General features: G+C 55.1%; 2 protein-coding genes across 3 annotated transcripts in view; one reads left to right on the plus strand and one right to left on the minus strand.

Moving 5' to 3' along the window:
- Positions 1-10,028, plus strand: part of NEK6 (NIMA related kinase 6) — a 75,087-nt gene extending 65,059 nt beyond the window's left edge. For both annotated transcript variants that reach the window (XM_079113837.1, XM_079113835.1), the window contains exons 9-10: positions 5,859-5,972; positions 8,549-10,028. In XM_079113837.1, coding sequence (XP_078969963.1) covers positions 5,859-5,972; positions 8,549-8,659 — 225 coding nt within the window. In that variant the 3' untranslated portion in view covers positions 8,660-10,028. The remainder of the gene's footprint in view (positions 1-5,858; positions 5,973-8,548) is intronic.
- Positions 10,029-11,091: 1,063 nt separating this feature from the next.
- Positions 11,092-12,420, minus strand: part of PSMB7 (proteasome 20S subunit beta 7) — a 53,360-nt gene continuing 52,031 nt past the window's right edge. The window contains exon 8 of the mRNA XM_079113851.1: positions 11,092-11,318. Within this exon, the coding sequence (XP_078969977.1) occupies positions 11,207-11,318 (112 nt within the window). The 3' untranslated portion in view covers positions 11,092-11,206. The remainder of the gene's footprint in view (positions 11,319-12,420) is intronic.

Below are 12,420 nucleotides of genomic sequence, written 5' to 3' on the forward strand. Positions count from 1 at the left end.
AAACTAAACAGTGTCTTTTTAAATCAGGGGCTGGTGATTCTTAAGTATCTTCTCACTGTGTGCGTGTGCGTGTGTGCACGTGTGTGTGTGTGTGCGTGTGGTGCTGGTCGGAGCCCAGGGCCTCTCAAGGGCTTGTCGAGCACTCTAGCAGCCCCAGCCCCAGACGATTCATTTTTAAAGTTTGGCCAGAGACGTGGGCCTTGTGGCTTGGATGCATGGACATCCAAGGAGGTCAGCAGATGCAGGCTGTCCCCAGAGTCACCGTAGGTCTACGGGTGAGTCAGGCACGACAGTCAGCAGTGGAGCAGGCCATGCTCTCTTTCTAGGACTCTGCAGGTGTCAGTTGCAGGAAGTCTTTTAATGAGCAGTGGCTGGGTGTACCGAGGCCAGCTGTGCCCCTGAGTGGCAGCCACAGGTTGGGGTGTGCTGAGCTCCCCCACCTGTCTCCCCACAGCCCGGCTCCTGGGGAGGCTGAAGCCAGGAGTGGGTGAGCAGGCTGGGTGGGTACAGGGGCATCTGGAGGGAGTCAGTGTCTTTAGCAACAGGAGAAGAGATGGAAATCAGAGTTGTCCTCAGCAAGGACCACAGCACAGCTGCTGGTCCTGGGTGCCACACTGCAGCAGGGTCACAGTAGCCAGGGAGGGCTACTCTGTCTGTCTTGCCAAGAGTGCACTCGACCAGGTGCAGGGAAGTTGCTGGGTCACAGGCATGGTGCCATGATATTGGTGCTTGTCCCCTAGATAAATTGTGAGTTCAGAGTCTCTCCAGCCATCTCTCTGTCACCTTTGCAGGTGAATACTCTGGCCACCAAGGACCAGTGACAGCCAGCCTGCTCTCACCCAGCACAGGACTCAGTTTAGCAGCCTTCCCAGCCACCTGCCTGGCCTGGGGCCCAAGGGGGATTCAGACCCACCTCTCAGTGGACATCATGTAGCCAGGGGTCAGGTCCTGAGGAGTAGGGATGGCTTTTCTGAGACTCCCAAAGCCCAAGCAAGTGCAAGAGGCAGAGAGAGGGCCACATTTTGGGTGTGTCCCTGTGTGCACATGCTCACAATTCACAGCTGTGGTCATCCGGGGGAGAGATGCAGGGCCTAGCAGGAGCCAGACTGTGGTCAGAAGTTCCAAGTCCCAACCTGCAGCCACCTGCCAAAGGAGCACGGCAGGTCAGCCCTCAGTGCTGGGGCTTGTTGCCCTGTATGGAGCTGGGGTCACCTTGCAGGAGTGAATGCATCCCAGGGGCGAGGTGCCCACTCAGAGGAAGCCTGACCAGCAGCCTGTGGACCCCACACCAGCTGGGTGATCGGCATCCACTGCCTAGGTCTGAGGCGAGGCTCCCACAGCCAGCCCTATTTCCCTTTTTGCTTTGGCCAGTGGGAAGCCATGGATGCACCACAGCTTCAGTCTCTGTGCACTTCCCCTTGTCCCTGTCCTCGTGTGCATTGACCCCAGTCCAGATGGCTTTTCCTTTTCTTTTTCACTGTTTTATTTCTGGAAACTGCTTCTTGCCCCACGGGCCTTGAGGGTCTCTAATGTAAACAAACACAGCCAAGCAGGCTGCGGGGAGGGTGCTGGTCCGCCAGGGGCCCCGGGGAGGGCGGCTGCACCCTCAGCTTTGCCAAGGCCTCTGCTTCACGCCAGCCATTCCCTGCCTTGAGCCTTTGTCCCCGCTCCTCAGAGGCAGATGCAGCCTCAGCCACACCAGGCCCAGGGAAATAGCCTCCTTGGATTCCTGGTCAGGCAGGCCAGCTTCCGAGTCCCAGCTCGGCCTCCCACACACGTTCCGCCCGGGTGGCTCCCCGCCATCAGCTCCGGCTCGCTGGCTTGATTTATTTGTTGGCAGTGTGTGGGGCCATGTGGCCTGCAGCCAGAGGGACATATCGGCAGCAGGAAGTCGATGCAGTCAGTCAGTCAAGTCCTGTGGGGACTCGGCGTCCTCAGGGACCACAGGCGCCCATGGAAGAAAGCCTGCTGTGGCCAGCCCCCCAAGGGTGACCGGGCACCCCTCCCCACTCCTGCAGCCAGCAGGGAAGGAGAGGCGGATGTTTTCCCAGCAGACAGGGAGGGGCCGCATCTGGGCCCTCGCTGCAGTAATTGGAAGGAGACGTCCCACAGTCACGTCGCAGCCTCCGCTAGCAGCCTGCGGGGTCTTCCCGGGTGCCAGCCTGAAGCTGTGACAAAGCCCCCGCCACTGCAGGCCACAACTGGGGTCTGGCATGGTGCTGCGGAGCACATGCCCAGGTCAGCATGGCCTGGGGCCTGAGGTGCACCAGGCCAGGGACAGGCCCACCCCTCTGGCCCCAGAGTGGCCTTGGAGGTCTCAGAAGCCCCTCGTACTAGCTCCCCATGGCAGCTATGAGACCACCCGTGTCGAGGGCTCCGAGCAGCACGTCCCCCTCTTATCATGCTGGAGGCAGGAAGCCCAGCCAGCATCCCTGGGCTAAGGGCAGGTGTCAGCAGGCTGGCTCCTTCTGGCTGGGTGGGGTTGCTAGGGATGAATCTGTTTCTTTGCCCTTTCCAGGAAATAGGAAAGGCGCCCCCTCTCCAGCACCCTTTCCTCATGGTGCCTCAAGCCCCTTCTTCCATCACACATCTCCTGGTCTCCCTCTGCCCGTCCAGGACCCTTGTGATTACATGAGGCCCACCCGGATAATCCTGGATCATCTCCCCATCTCAGGATCCTAAATTTAATTACATTTGCAAAATCCCATTTGCCACATAAAGTGACATTTGCTGGTTCCAGGAACTAGGTCGTGTATGTCTTCAGGGCCATTATCAAGCCCACGACATGCCCTTTCAAACATGGGCATCGCACGACCACCAAGCACCTCCTGAAGTCACCTGTAGATGTGTTGTTGAGCCCCCAGCACACAGCTGGGGCTGAGCAGAGTGGGCGCTGGAGAGGTCAGCCTCAGGAATCACGCCCGACGGCGCAGCCACGCTGCCCAGGACACAGATGTGAACCACGGCAATTGCAGGCCCCAGGAGCCTGGACAGAGGTGCCCGAGTGTGGCCACGCTGGGCCCAGTGCTTTATTTGCGGCCAGGGCGCCACCAGGTCTCTACAGGATTGATGCATTCACACACGAGCTCAGATCTGAGCGTGGAGCTAAAGGCGTTGGCGCTCACTGCCCAGACCCCTCACAGCTGCCTCCCGGGGCCCATCTGGGACAGAGTAGCCAGAAAGCGGGTTGGGGAGGCCCAGCTGTGCCTGCATGGACACGGTTCTAAGGTTCTGGCTTGGGTGGCAGAAGAGCCGATGTTCCTCCCTCAGGGACTAGGGCTTAGATAGCCAGTTCACCCTGGGTCGCCCTTCACTACGGGACGTGCCTGGGAGATGCTGGGTGACGAGGTGGGTGTCTGGGGCCCTGACAGGCAGGAGTCAGATGCAGTCACTGATCTTGCTGTAGCCAGATTCCCGCTTCTCCCTCTGACATCTCTGATCACATACCAGCTTCTCTGAGCCTTCCCAGCGGGGCTAAGTGCCCACCAGCCCCCTATTCCTTGGCTGTGTGTCATCCCAATGATGCCAGGGAGTTTGCATGTGAGGAGCCGAGGGGCAGCGCCGAGAGCCTCGGCTCTGGCAGCTCGAGTGAGGCAACCAGTGTCCGCCTGGACAGCACTCCCTCTTCCTCCGACCAGTCAGAGCTGGGTGGCCGCCGGTATGGGAGATCTCGCCATCCTGAATAATCATTCTAATCCCAGTGTCGCCAACAGCCCCAAAGACTCCTTCACAGCCTGTCGCCCTGATCTGGGTGGAAGGCCGGTGGCCAGCAGCTGGAAGTGGGGTAGGTGGGGACACTGCTTCTGCTGGAACCTACAGTTACAAATGGAGATGCCCCACTTCAGGGAAGGCCCAGACGGCCCTCTGGTATAGCCCACTGCTGCCTCTGTTTAGCAAGGTTTCTGAAAGGCAGTGGGGAAGGTGCCAGAAAGAATGGAAGTGACCTGAAGAAGAGGGCTCACTGCCACCTCCAAGGGGTCACTTTGGAGACCCACGCAGCCAGGTTTGTGAAAGTCAGATCAGATGGGTCTAAAGGGTGACCAGCTCCTCTTCCAGGTCAGATGCGTGAAAAACCAGGGCCAGCTGTTAAAGCACCATCTACCCTGCCAGCAGGTCTCTGTGAAAATTCATCTGGATCCTCTAGCCATGGCTTGGAGGGCACTCAGGTCACTCCAAGTGACCACCCTGGAGCCACAGCTGCTCTCTGCTGTGGCAAGGGATGGCCTCTTAAAACTGCCCAGTTAGCCCCTGGCACACAACTCTCTTTTGGGGATGTGCCACCCTCGTCTTGCCATTTTCAGTCTCCAGGGCAAGGCCGGCTCCTGGCCAGGTGGGCAGACCACCTGCCAAATGCCAGAATGTTTTTCTGTAGTCTTCCACACCCTCCTCAGGGGGCCCAAGCTCTTGGCCAGTGGCGGGAGAGGAGAGGCTGCCCTGCACACTCATCTGAATAGATGCTTGGTCGGTCCCAAGTACTCTTCCTGGGCAAATTCCTACACATGGCCTGAGGAAACCTCAAAATGCTGCTTCCCCGGAGGCCATCTGCAAACGCAGGGACACTCTCCAGACTCCAAAGCCCTCGTGGGCTTTGCAGAGGGAGGCTGGCCTTCCTCTGGGCATCAGACACTTCACAGGCTGAACAGAGGGTGGGGCACCACCAGGAAGATAAAGGGCACTCCCCAGCTGCCCCAGGCTCCTCCCTGCACTACGATAGGCTTTGCTGGCCCACTCTGGGACACGAGGTCCAACGAAGATTCCTCTGGCATCCCAGTTCCTGAGCCAGGGTCCCTTCAGCCAGCCAAGCCAGAGCAGAGTGGCCCTCGCAATGGGATCCTCAAAGGGAGCAGGGCCAGGCAGACAGGCCAGCACCATTACTCGAGGCACTTCGTTAGCAGGAGTGACAAGAAGCACTTGAATCCCATTACGGATTAATCAGCAGATGGGGCCGGGACTGCCTTGCTGGGCTGCTGCACGGCCGCCTCCCAGAGCCACTGGGCGGCTCCTGCACACCTCGCTGAAGCCTGTCCCATCTGTTCTGAGTGGCAGGGTGGGGCGTCTGGGTGCCCCCACAGGTGAGGCCTAGTGCTTCCTCAGCTGGGTGAGGATCCACTGGGGCCACTGCCCAAGTCTTCTGCTCCCACTGCCCACCTCCCTTCAAGGTGGAGCTCCCACCATGAGCCTTCAGAGGGTGACAGCTGAGCTGGGGAAGCCTCAGCACAGCCCTGCAGGCCAGGGCCACTTCCCACCTCAGAGGAAACTAAGCCAGACAGACAAGCATGGCACGGATCCAGGCAGGGCTGTGGGGCTGGCGCTTCCCAGCAGCACAGGGTCCCTGGCCCAGTGGTACCTGGGCTTCCAGCTTCCAGACAGCTTCTCTGCAGTGGGTTGGGAGGACAGCAGGGCCTGAGCCAGCTGCAGTTCTTCACCTTCTCTCACCCCCAAACGTAGGTGCTCAGGCAGGTAGTTTCCTAAAAGCATGGCTTCCACCAGTGTCCTCCCATACATCTCGGGAACTGCTCTTCAGGTAAATAAGATAGTGCGTCAAGAGAACGTGCCAGGTGCAGGCACATCCTGTGAGCAGCCTGTTCCCCTACCCTCTCCGTGCTCATGACCCAAGTCGGGACTTGGGAGCTAAGGCCTGAATGAGGTGGGGGACCCCTCAGGAGGCAGCTGCCCTTCCTTATTGTCTCTGTCCCACTTGTTTATGCAATCCCACCTTCCAAGCAGTTTCCAGAGGAAAGTGCTGCTGGAGTCTGCAGTGAGGACCAGAGAAAGCCCCGGCCTTGATGTGGTGGCCCCCCTTGCCTCAAGTCCTGGACGTAAGGCTGAAACTGTTCTTCTGTCCCCTCCCCTTGCAGATGGCAGCTCTCCAGAGCCCCTTCTATGGAGACAAAATGAACCTCTTCTCCCTCTGCCAGAAGATTGAGCAGTGTGACTACCCACCGCTCCCAGGGGAGCACTACTCTGAGAAGGTGAGGTGGCCCAGCTCTGTGGGTCCCCAGAAGGTCATGTAGCTCATGGGAGGGAAACTTGTGAAGCTCAACGAGGGGCCGATCTTGGGTCCATCTTCATCTTGGGTGAAGGGAAGAGCCTGGGGGTGGTGCCTGAAGTGAGGGAGCAGATGAATTTTACTGAAGGGGTTTCTTGGATGCCATGTGCCCCTGCCCCCACCTAGGCCCCGCAGGAACTGGCTGTTGCAGCCACCGGAACACTATTTGGCTTCCAACTTGGTGTCTGAATGTGAGGCCCCGCTGGCCCCAGGTCCCAAGGCTGGGTGGGATCCACATGATGCCAGACACCAGAAACCAGATACCAAAGCAGGAGGTGGCAGGGTGGTGTCCCCAGTCACCCATCCTTGGCTGTGACTAGCTTTCATGACCAGAAACCACAGCAGGTGGACTGACTGGTCTCCTGCTTACTGTAGCACACCTAAGTCACGCCTTGGGTTTTCACTTTCATATTTTACACTGGGTACAGGGGCTCTGACATTGGGCCACACCACTACTGGCTGTGTGAATGTCCCCTTCCTCAGATTCTTCATTTTGTAGATAGGGCTAAAATCATGGCTTTCAAGGTAGACTGAGGAAGAAGGACGGGCTCCCTGTACTATATTTGGGCAGAGCACTTACCTTTCTGGAGTCTGTTTCCTCCACTGTAAAATGGGGATAAGACCAGGGTCTCCTGTGCACGATTACTGTAAGGATTAAGGTCATGCATGTGAGGTGATCAACAACAGCCACTCGAGGCTCGGTGTAGATCATGGGACAAGGCACACCTGGCATGCACAAAGCCCTGGGTTCCATCCCAGCACCAAACAACAAAACATGGCCACTGGATGCAGCACTGGGCCTGGCGCAGAGTAATGCTCACTACTGACATGGGTCAGTGCTGGTGGGTGTTTAAGTGTGAGACCTTCCCAGACCCATAGGCCACTGCCTCATGTTGACTTACTGGGTTGAATCCTCCTCTCCCACCTTAACAATACCCATATGGGTTAAAGAACTGGTCCTAGACAATATAACTTGGCAAGTTGTGAGGCTGGATCAGAATCCACATGACCCCACACCTAGCCAGAGGGCCATCCTGTTCCTCAATGGCACATGTCTTCAGCAACCAATTGTCCAGTGAGGTGAGGCCTTCAAAGGAGCACTTGTGTATGTCAGGGCCAGGGTCTGGGCAGGCCAACTGTGCTCCAACGCGTTGCTCTAGGCCCCAAAGCCTGCTTGCTCCTGCCAGCACACCCCCACATGGCCAGGGGCAGGAGGCTGAGGCAGGTGCAGCGCCCTCTGCTGGCAGGAAGAAAGCTAGTTACATTTCCTTCCAAAGCTTGTAGTTGCACAGGCTTTTTCTTTTTAAATTTGGACTGCTGTGGCATTCAGAAGCAAACAGCAGAGCCCTGCAACTCGGTGTCAATCACTACTTTTCTGCCCTCCATTGCCAATCCACAAACAGGCAGGTACTACTGTCTCTGCCCCAGGTGCAAGGCTGACATGAATACCTGGATCACACTTGCCCAGGTGGGTCATTCTGTCCCCCCACACGCCAGGCACCCTCCAGAGGTTGCCTGTGACATGTCTAGCCATGTACACATCCAGGACTACTGCTTAGCCCTGGAGTCCTCGGCACAACCCATTTTTAAAGTTACATTGCCTCTTACAAATGAAAATAAAAGACACTTTTTATTTCTGAAAATCCCAGATGTGCACTGCCTGCCAACTGTGGGGGGTCACACAGACTTCAGACTCTGCCTTTCTTGGGTATTTAACCTGTCAGAGACTAGCGCAGCTCCCTTCCCAAGTACTGTATGGGAAGGGAAAAGTGGTCTCAGGTATAGGCCACCTCGGGACTCCAGGGCTGTCCGAGCAGGCTGCAGGCTCCCTTGTTATTTGTTCAGGAGCTGTTTCCACAGCAGTGGAATCTACTCTGCTGAGGCCTACAGGTCAGTTAGCATGCACCCAGTGCATAGCAGCCCCTTGTCTGCAGAAGCCCAGGCCCTCTGGAACATCCCTCTGGCCTTCTCCAGAATGTGGCCACCAAGTTCACTTGGGCCCCCTCTTATTCAGGACCCCCACTCTCCTGGCTGCTGCTCAAGACCCTGCAGGGCAGCCACCCCCTCCAGCAGCACATATTTAAATGGAAAACATCGCAGTGAGCCCAGCCATGCAAGTTAAGAGATGCAAGTTAAGACGTAGGCTTTTTAAGGTCATTATTTTAATTACCATTAAAATAATTGGCACTCAGGCTATCAAAATGTGAGGTGATCAGAGGCTTAAGGCACCCCTCCCCCACCTCAGGCGGGCAAAGCCTTCAGTGTCTGTATAATTAAAAGCGCCGTCTTTCATGAGCACAATGAAGAGGCCAGGGGGTGGCGGACTGCAGCCCTGCTGCATGTTAATGCATTTATTATGATCAATAAGCCCTTTTCCTTGAGTTTCATCCTCCGTTTTGGGCCCCTGCATGACTGACAGTAGACACACAGGCGTGCACACAGAAGTGCCCAGTAAGGCTGCTTTCTCGAGATTAACAGGAACCACTGTCTCCCTCACAGCTTCGAGAACTGGTCAGTATGTGTATCTACCCTGACCCCGATCAGAGACCGGACATCGGCTATGTGCACCAGGTTGCCAAACAGATGCACATCTGGATGTCCAGCACCTGAACATCGGTGCACCGTGCTTGTCAGAAGCCAACACCACTCTGCCTTACTTGAGTCCTCTTCTCTCTGAAGTGACCACCTGGTAGCCTGGATCAGCTGAGACGAGAGTCCAGCAGTTCCCCCAAAGGCAGCCTTTAAAGCAGACACTGAATGCAGAGCACCAGGCAACGGGCAAATTCCAAAGTCCCTTCTTTGTACTGTTGCCGGCAGTCTCTGCTGGGTTAGCGAGAGCAGGTGGGTCAGTGAGCCACTGAAGCCCGCTCCCTCTGTATCTGGACTGTAATGTGAATCTTTGGGTAATTCCTCCAGAGGCCTGGCCATGTCTCCTCTGACAGGACAGGTGTGATTTGTGTGGTGAGCCTTTGCAAAGGTTAGCAAGTACAGTTTAGTTCTTAGTGTCTTTCCAAACAATCAAGCTGTGTGCTTAATTTACTCTGTTGTATAAAGGGATAAGTGGAGATAATTTTCTAAGTAGAGTAGAGATTTTGCTAATATTTTTATCTGCATTTTGTAACTTGAGTAAGGAGGAGGAGAACCCAGCATCTAGCATTGAGCTTCGCAAGGCAACTGGTATCTGAAAGCCATGAGCATGTGGTTTGCAGTCTGGTTTGCCGCCTTCCCTGAACACCTGCCCTGCGTCAGGCAGTGTCACCTGTGATGCTGATGGTTCATTTCATGATCAGTATTAAGCATTTTCCTCTGTGGGAAGGAAGCATGGGCTACATGAAAAAATCTAAGGGCTTTGCCCTCAAGTTGTTCTTTCCAAATTCTGGTTCTGCAACTTCCTAGTGTGACTTGGGCAAGTTTCTTAGCTTTTTCTGAGCCCTACGTTTCCTTATCTGTAAAATGGGAAGGATAATTTAATCTACCTTCAGGTTTGTTGAAAGAATTTGAAATAAAAGAGGCAATTTAGTTATTAGCATACTGCAGATGATCCAACAGCCACAGCCATTCACCATTTTGAAAACTCAAGTGCATGGACCGTGCAAGTTGAGAATTAAAGTGCAACTGTATTACATGTAGGAAACCAGAAACGTGTTCATGTATTTCTTGTTCCCAAATAGGATTAACTGTGAAGACTAATTTATAAATGTGAACTTAAGGAAACTTAAGCTCTGGAGGAAATACTTTGAATTTTGTTTTTATACTCGATTCTCTGTCTACACTATTGTCACCTGGTGACAGCTCAGCAGTGCTGGTGTTTTGGCTCACCTGGCTCAGTGGATGAATGTGCTGAGCAGGCTTCCCCAGGGAAGGACCTGGGCCGGCCACTGCGCCATCTCTTCAGAGTTCTGCATGACAATGCCGGGCTCTCTCCAGGCATAGCCTCTTCTCTCTTCTCCATGCTGGGAATAAAACTATACCAGTCGGGTGTCGTTTTAAGTTTCCACACATCTCCTCTTGAACTGAGGTCCTAAATGTAATGTGTCGGCAGCACGGCATTTTGCAGCACCTTTAGAAACGACTTGGCATGCCCCAGACATTCCAAGTGATCCTGGAATTTTTTTAAGCTCCCCAAGTAATTCTGATCATCATCAGCCAAGCTGCTGCCCTCAATAGTTCCATTGTCCTCCCTGGCCCACTCCCCGCGGTTTCACAAGGCAGCTGGCCTCAGAGTGGGCTCACCCTGGAATGTTCTCTCCAAAGGAGAATTACAGTCCCTGTCTCCTACCCAGCACTGACCACTGAAAGTTTTCTGATTTTAGACAGATTTGTTGCAAATACTCTGCTTATGGCTCTCAGAGCCCCTACCGTGTCTGCCCTTGGCACAGCAGCCTTGGCACACAGATGAACTTGCGTTCTGCACGCTATCCACCTCCTACTCTGTGAGAACCGTCTGCCTGCTATAAAGGGTTTTCCACCACTCACCAGGTCTGAAGGCCTGTGACGTGATCACGTCCAGCTAAGCTTGCAAACATTCCCATGATTTCAATGAAACTGGTCAGAGTGGAGCTCACCCAGCTTCATGCAGCTATGGTAAAGCCACCATCCCCTGCCTTCCTTTTCTTGGTGCTTTGAACTGAGTAGGGCCTAAAACTCAACCTTGGTGACATCCCCCCCTAGCCCAGTGCTGGGGACAGAACCCTGGGCCTTGCAGACGCCAGGCAAGCGCTCTGCCACAGAGCAGTGCCATGGCCTGCTCACTATCCAACACTGCTTTCCTACACGGCTGCTGGGCAGGGGCTGCTCTGCACTTGTCACTCTGTTAGGACAACCAAATACCCTGAGGCTGCTCTGAGCAAAGAGGAGTTGGCACAGGGGTAGGTTACAAATGTTCACCTGAGGAACCCAAAGTAACCAAGTCTGCTTCCAGCCAGAGGAGGCCTGCTGTTTCCAGGAGGGCCATGCTATTGACGCTCACCTCAACCCAGATTGGTATCCAGGGATTAGGAGCGTAAAAGGCTGGTGAGCCCTAGAACGACAGTCCCCAGGCCTCAGTCACCCATTGTGGTTTCGTTTTTTATTGCACTTCATTCAGCAAACAGGAACCAAATGAAGGTCTCACAGGGGTGTTTCCATGAGTGCCGCCCAGCCACCCGCCAACACGGTTCAGGAAGTGTCCATTGTTTGCACGGTTTCCTCCAGCAGCTCAATCTCCAGGGCAGTGACCTTCTCAGTGAGGACCGCAGTGGTCCCCTTCTCACACCTGTATCGGCCAAACCTGGTGAGAGAAAACAAGGTGCCAGAGAGAGGGCCGTGAGAGCAGAAAGTGGCTGCCCCGAGTCCTGCCCTCAGCCTCCCAGTGCTCCAGAATGGGGGTGCCAGTAGAGACATCAGGACACAGAAAAGCACCTGGCACATAGTAGGTGCTCCCCTCCCCTCCCCCCCGCTTCCAATCCCCCCAGTACATACTGGAAAACGCTTGATTATGTGACTTCAGGCTCCAACCTCCCCCCAAGTACCTGTCAGTAACCCACAGATGTGAAGCCTCTCATCAAGCCAAGATGGCCCTTCTCTTGCCAGCAACAAGGGCAACTTACTTAACTACCACCTGCTACTCTTTAAAACTATCCAGAAAGGCAAATGGCACAAAAACAGTCCTCAGCCAGACTCTAAGCTCATCACTTGAGAACGCATACTCCAGACTCAAGCAAAGTGCCTTGCAGGTACGTGGGGGAGCACACTAGGATGCTGCTAACGCCGCCAATCCCTGCAGTGCACCTACGGGGACCTCTCTGAGCACAGGGCAGTTTGTCAGGCACCTGTGTTAACTGTGGATTCCCACTGGGGCTAGCAGCTAGGATAGTGTCATGCAGAAGCACCAACCCAATTGTTCCTCTGGTATGTCCCCAGCTGGGGCGGTATTGCTGTCGGCCTGGCATGGACTACTGGAAGGCCACTGTGACATTACCACGTGCTCCTGGACAATTGTCCTCTCAAACAGGTACTTGGGCTCAAGGGAGCAGAAAGCAGAGAAAGTGAGCATCTGACAGTTCCATATTAAATCCAGGAACTGGAGCAGAAAGGGCTTCCCTTCTGCAAAACTGACCTGTTCCCACCATGTTCTTTATCAAGGGCCTGAGTAGCTGCAGCTGTCCATAACGTGTTCCTCCCCCACTTCTGTAGGCTTGAAGATGTCTCTCAACTTCACCGAGCTGGCCCTTGACAGCCTCATGCTTTGGAGCCATAGCCCCAGAAGCCCCCTGACTCGTGTACCGCACTCCGATGTCTTTGGGAAGCCAGGACACAAAAGCTTCTCCCCTGCACCCAAGCAAGGGCAGCGTGCAGAGAGGGCCTCTGCCTTAGGCAACAGTAGACTGCAC

The sequence above is a fragment of the Sciurus vulgaris genome (assembly GCF_902686455.1).
Source record: "Sciurus vulgaris genome assembly, chromosome: 15".
Taxonomy (NCBI): domain Eukaryota; kingdom Metazoa; phylum Chordata; class Mammalia; order Rodentia; family Sciuridae; genus Sciurus; species Sciurus vulgaris.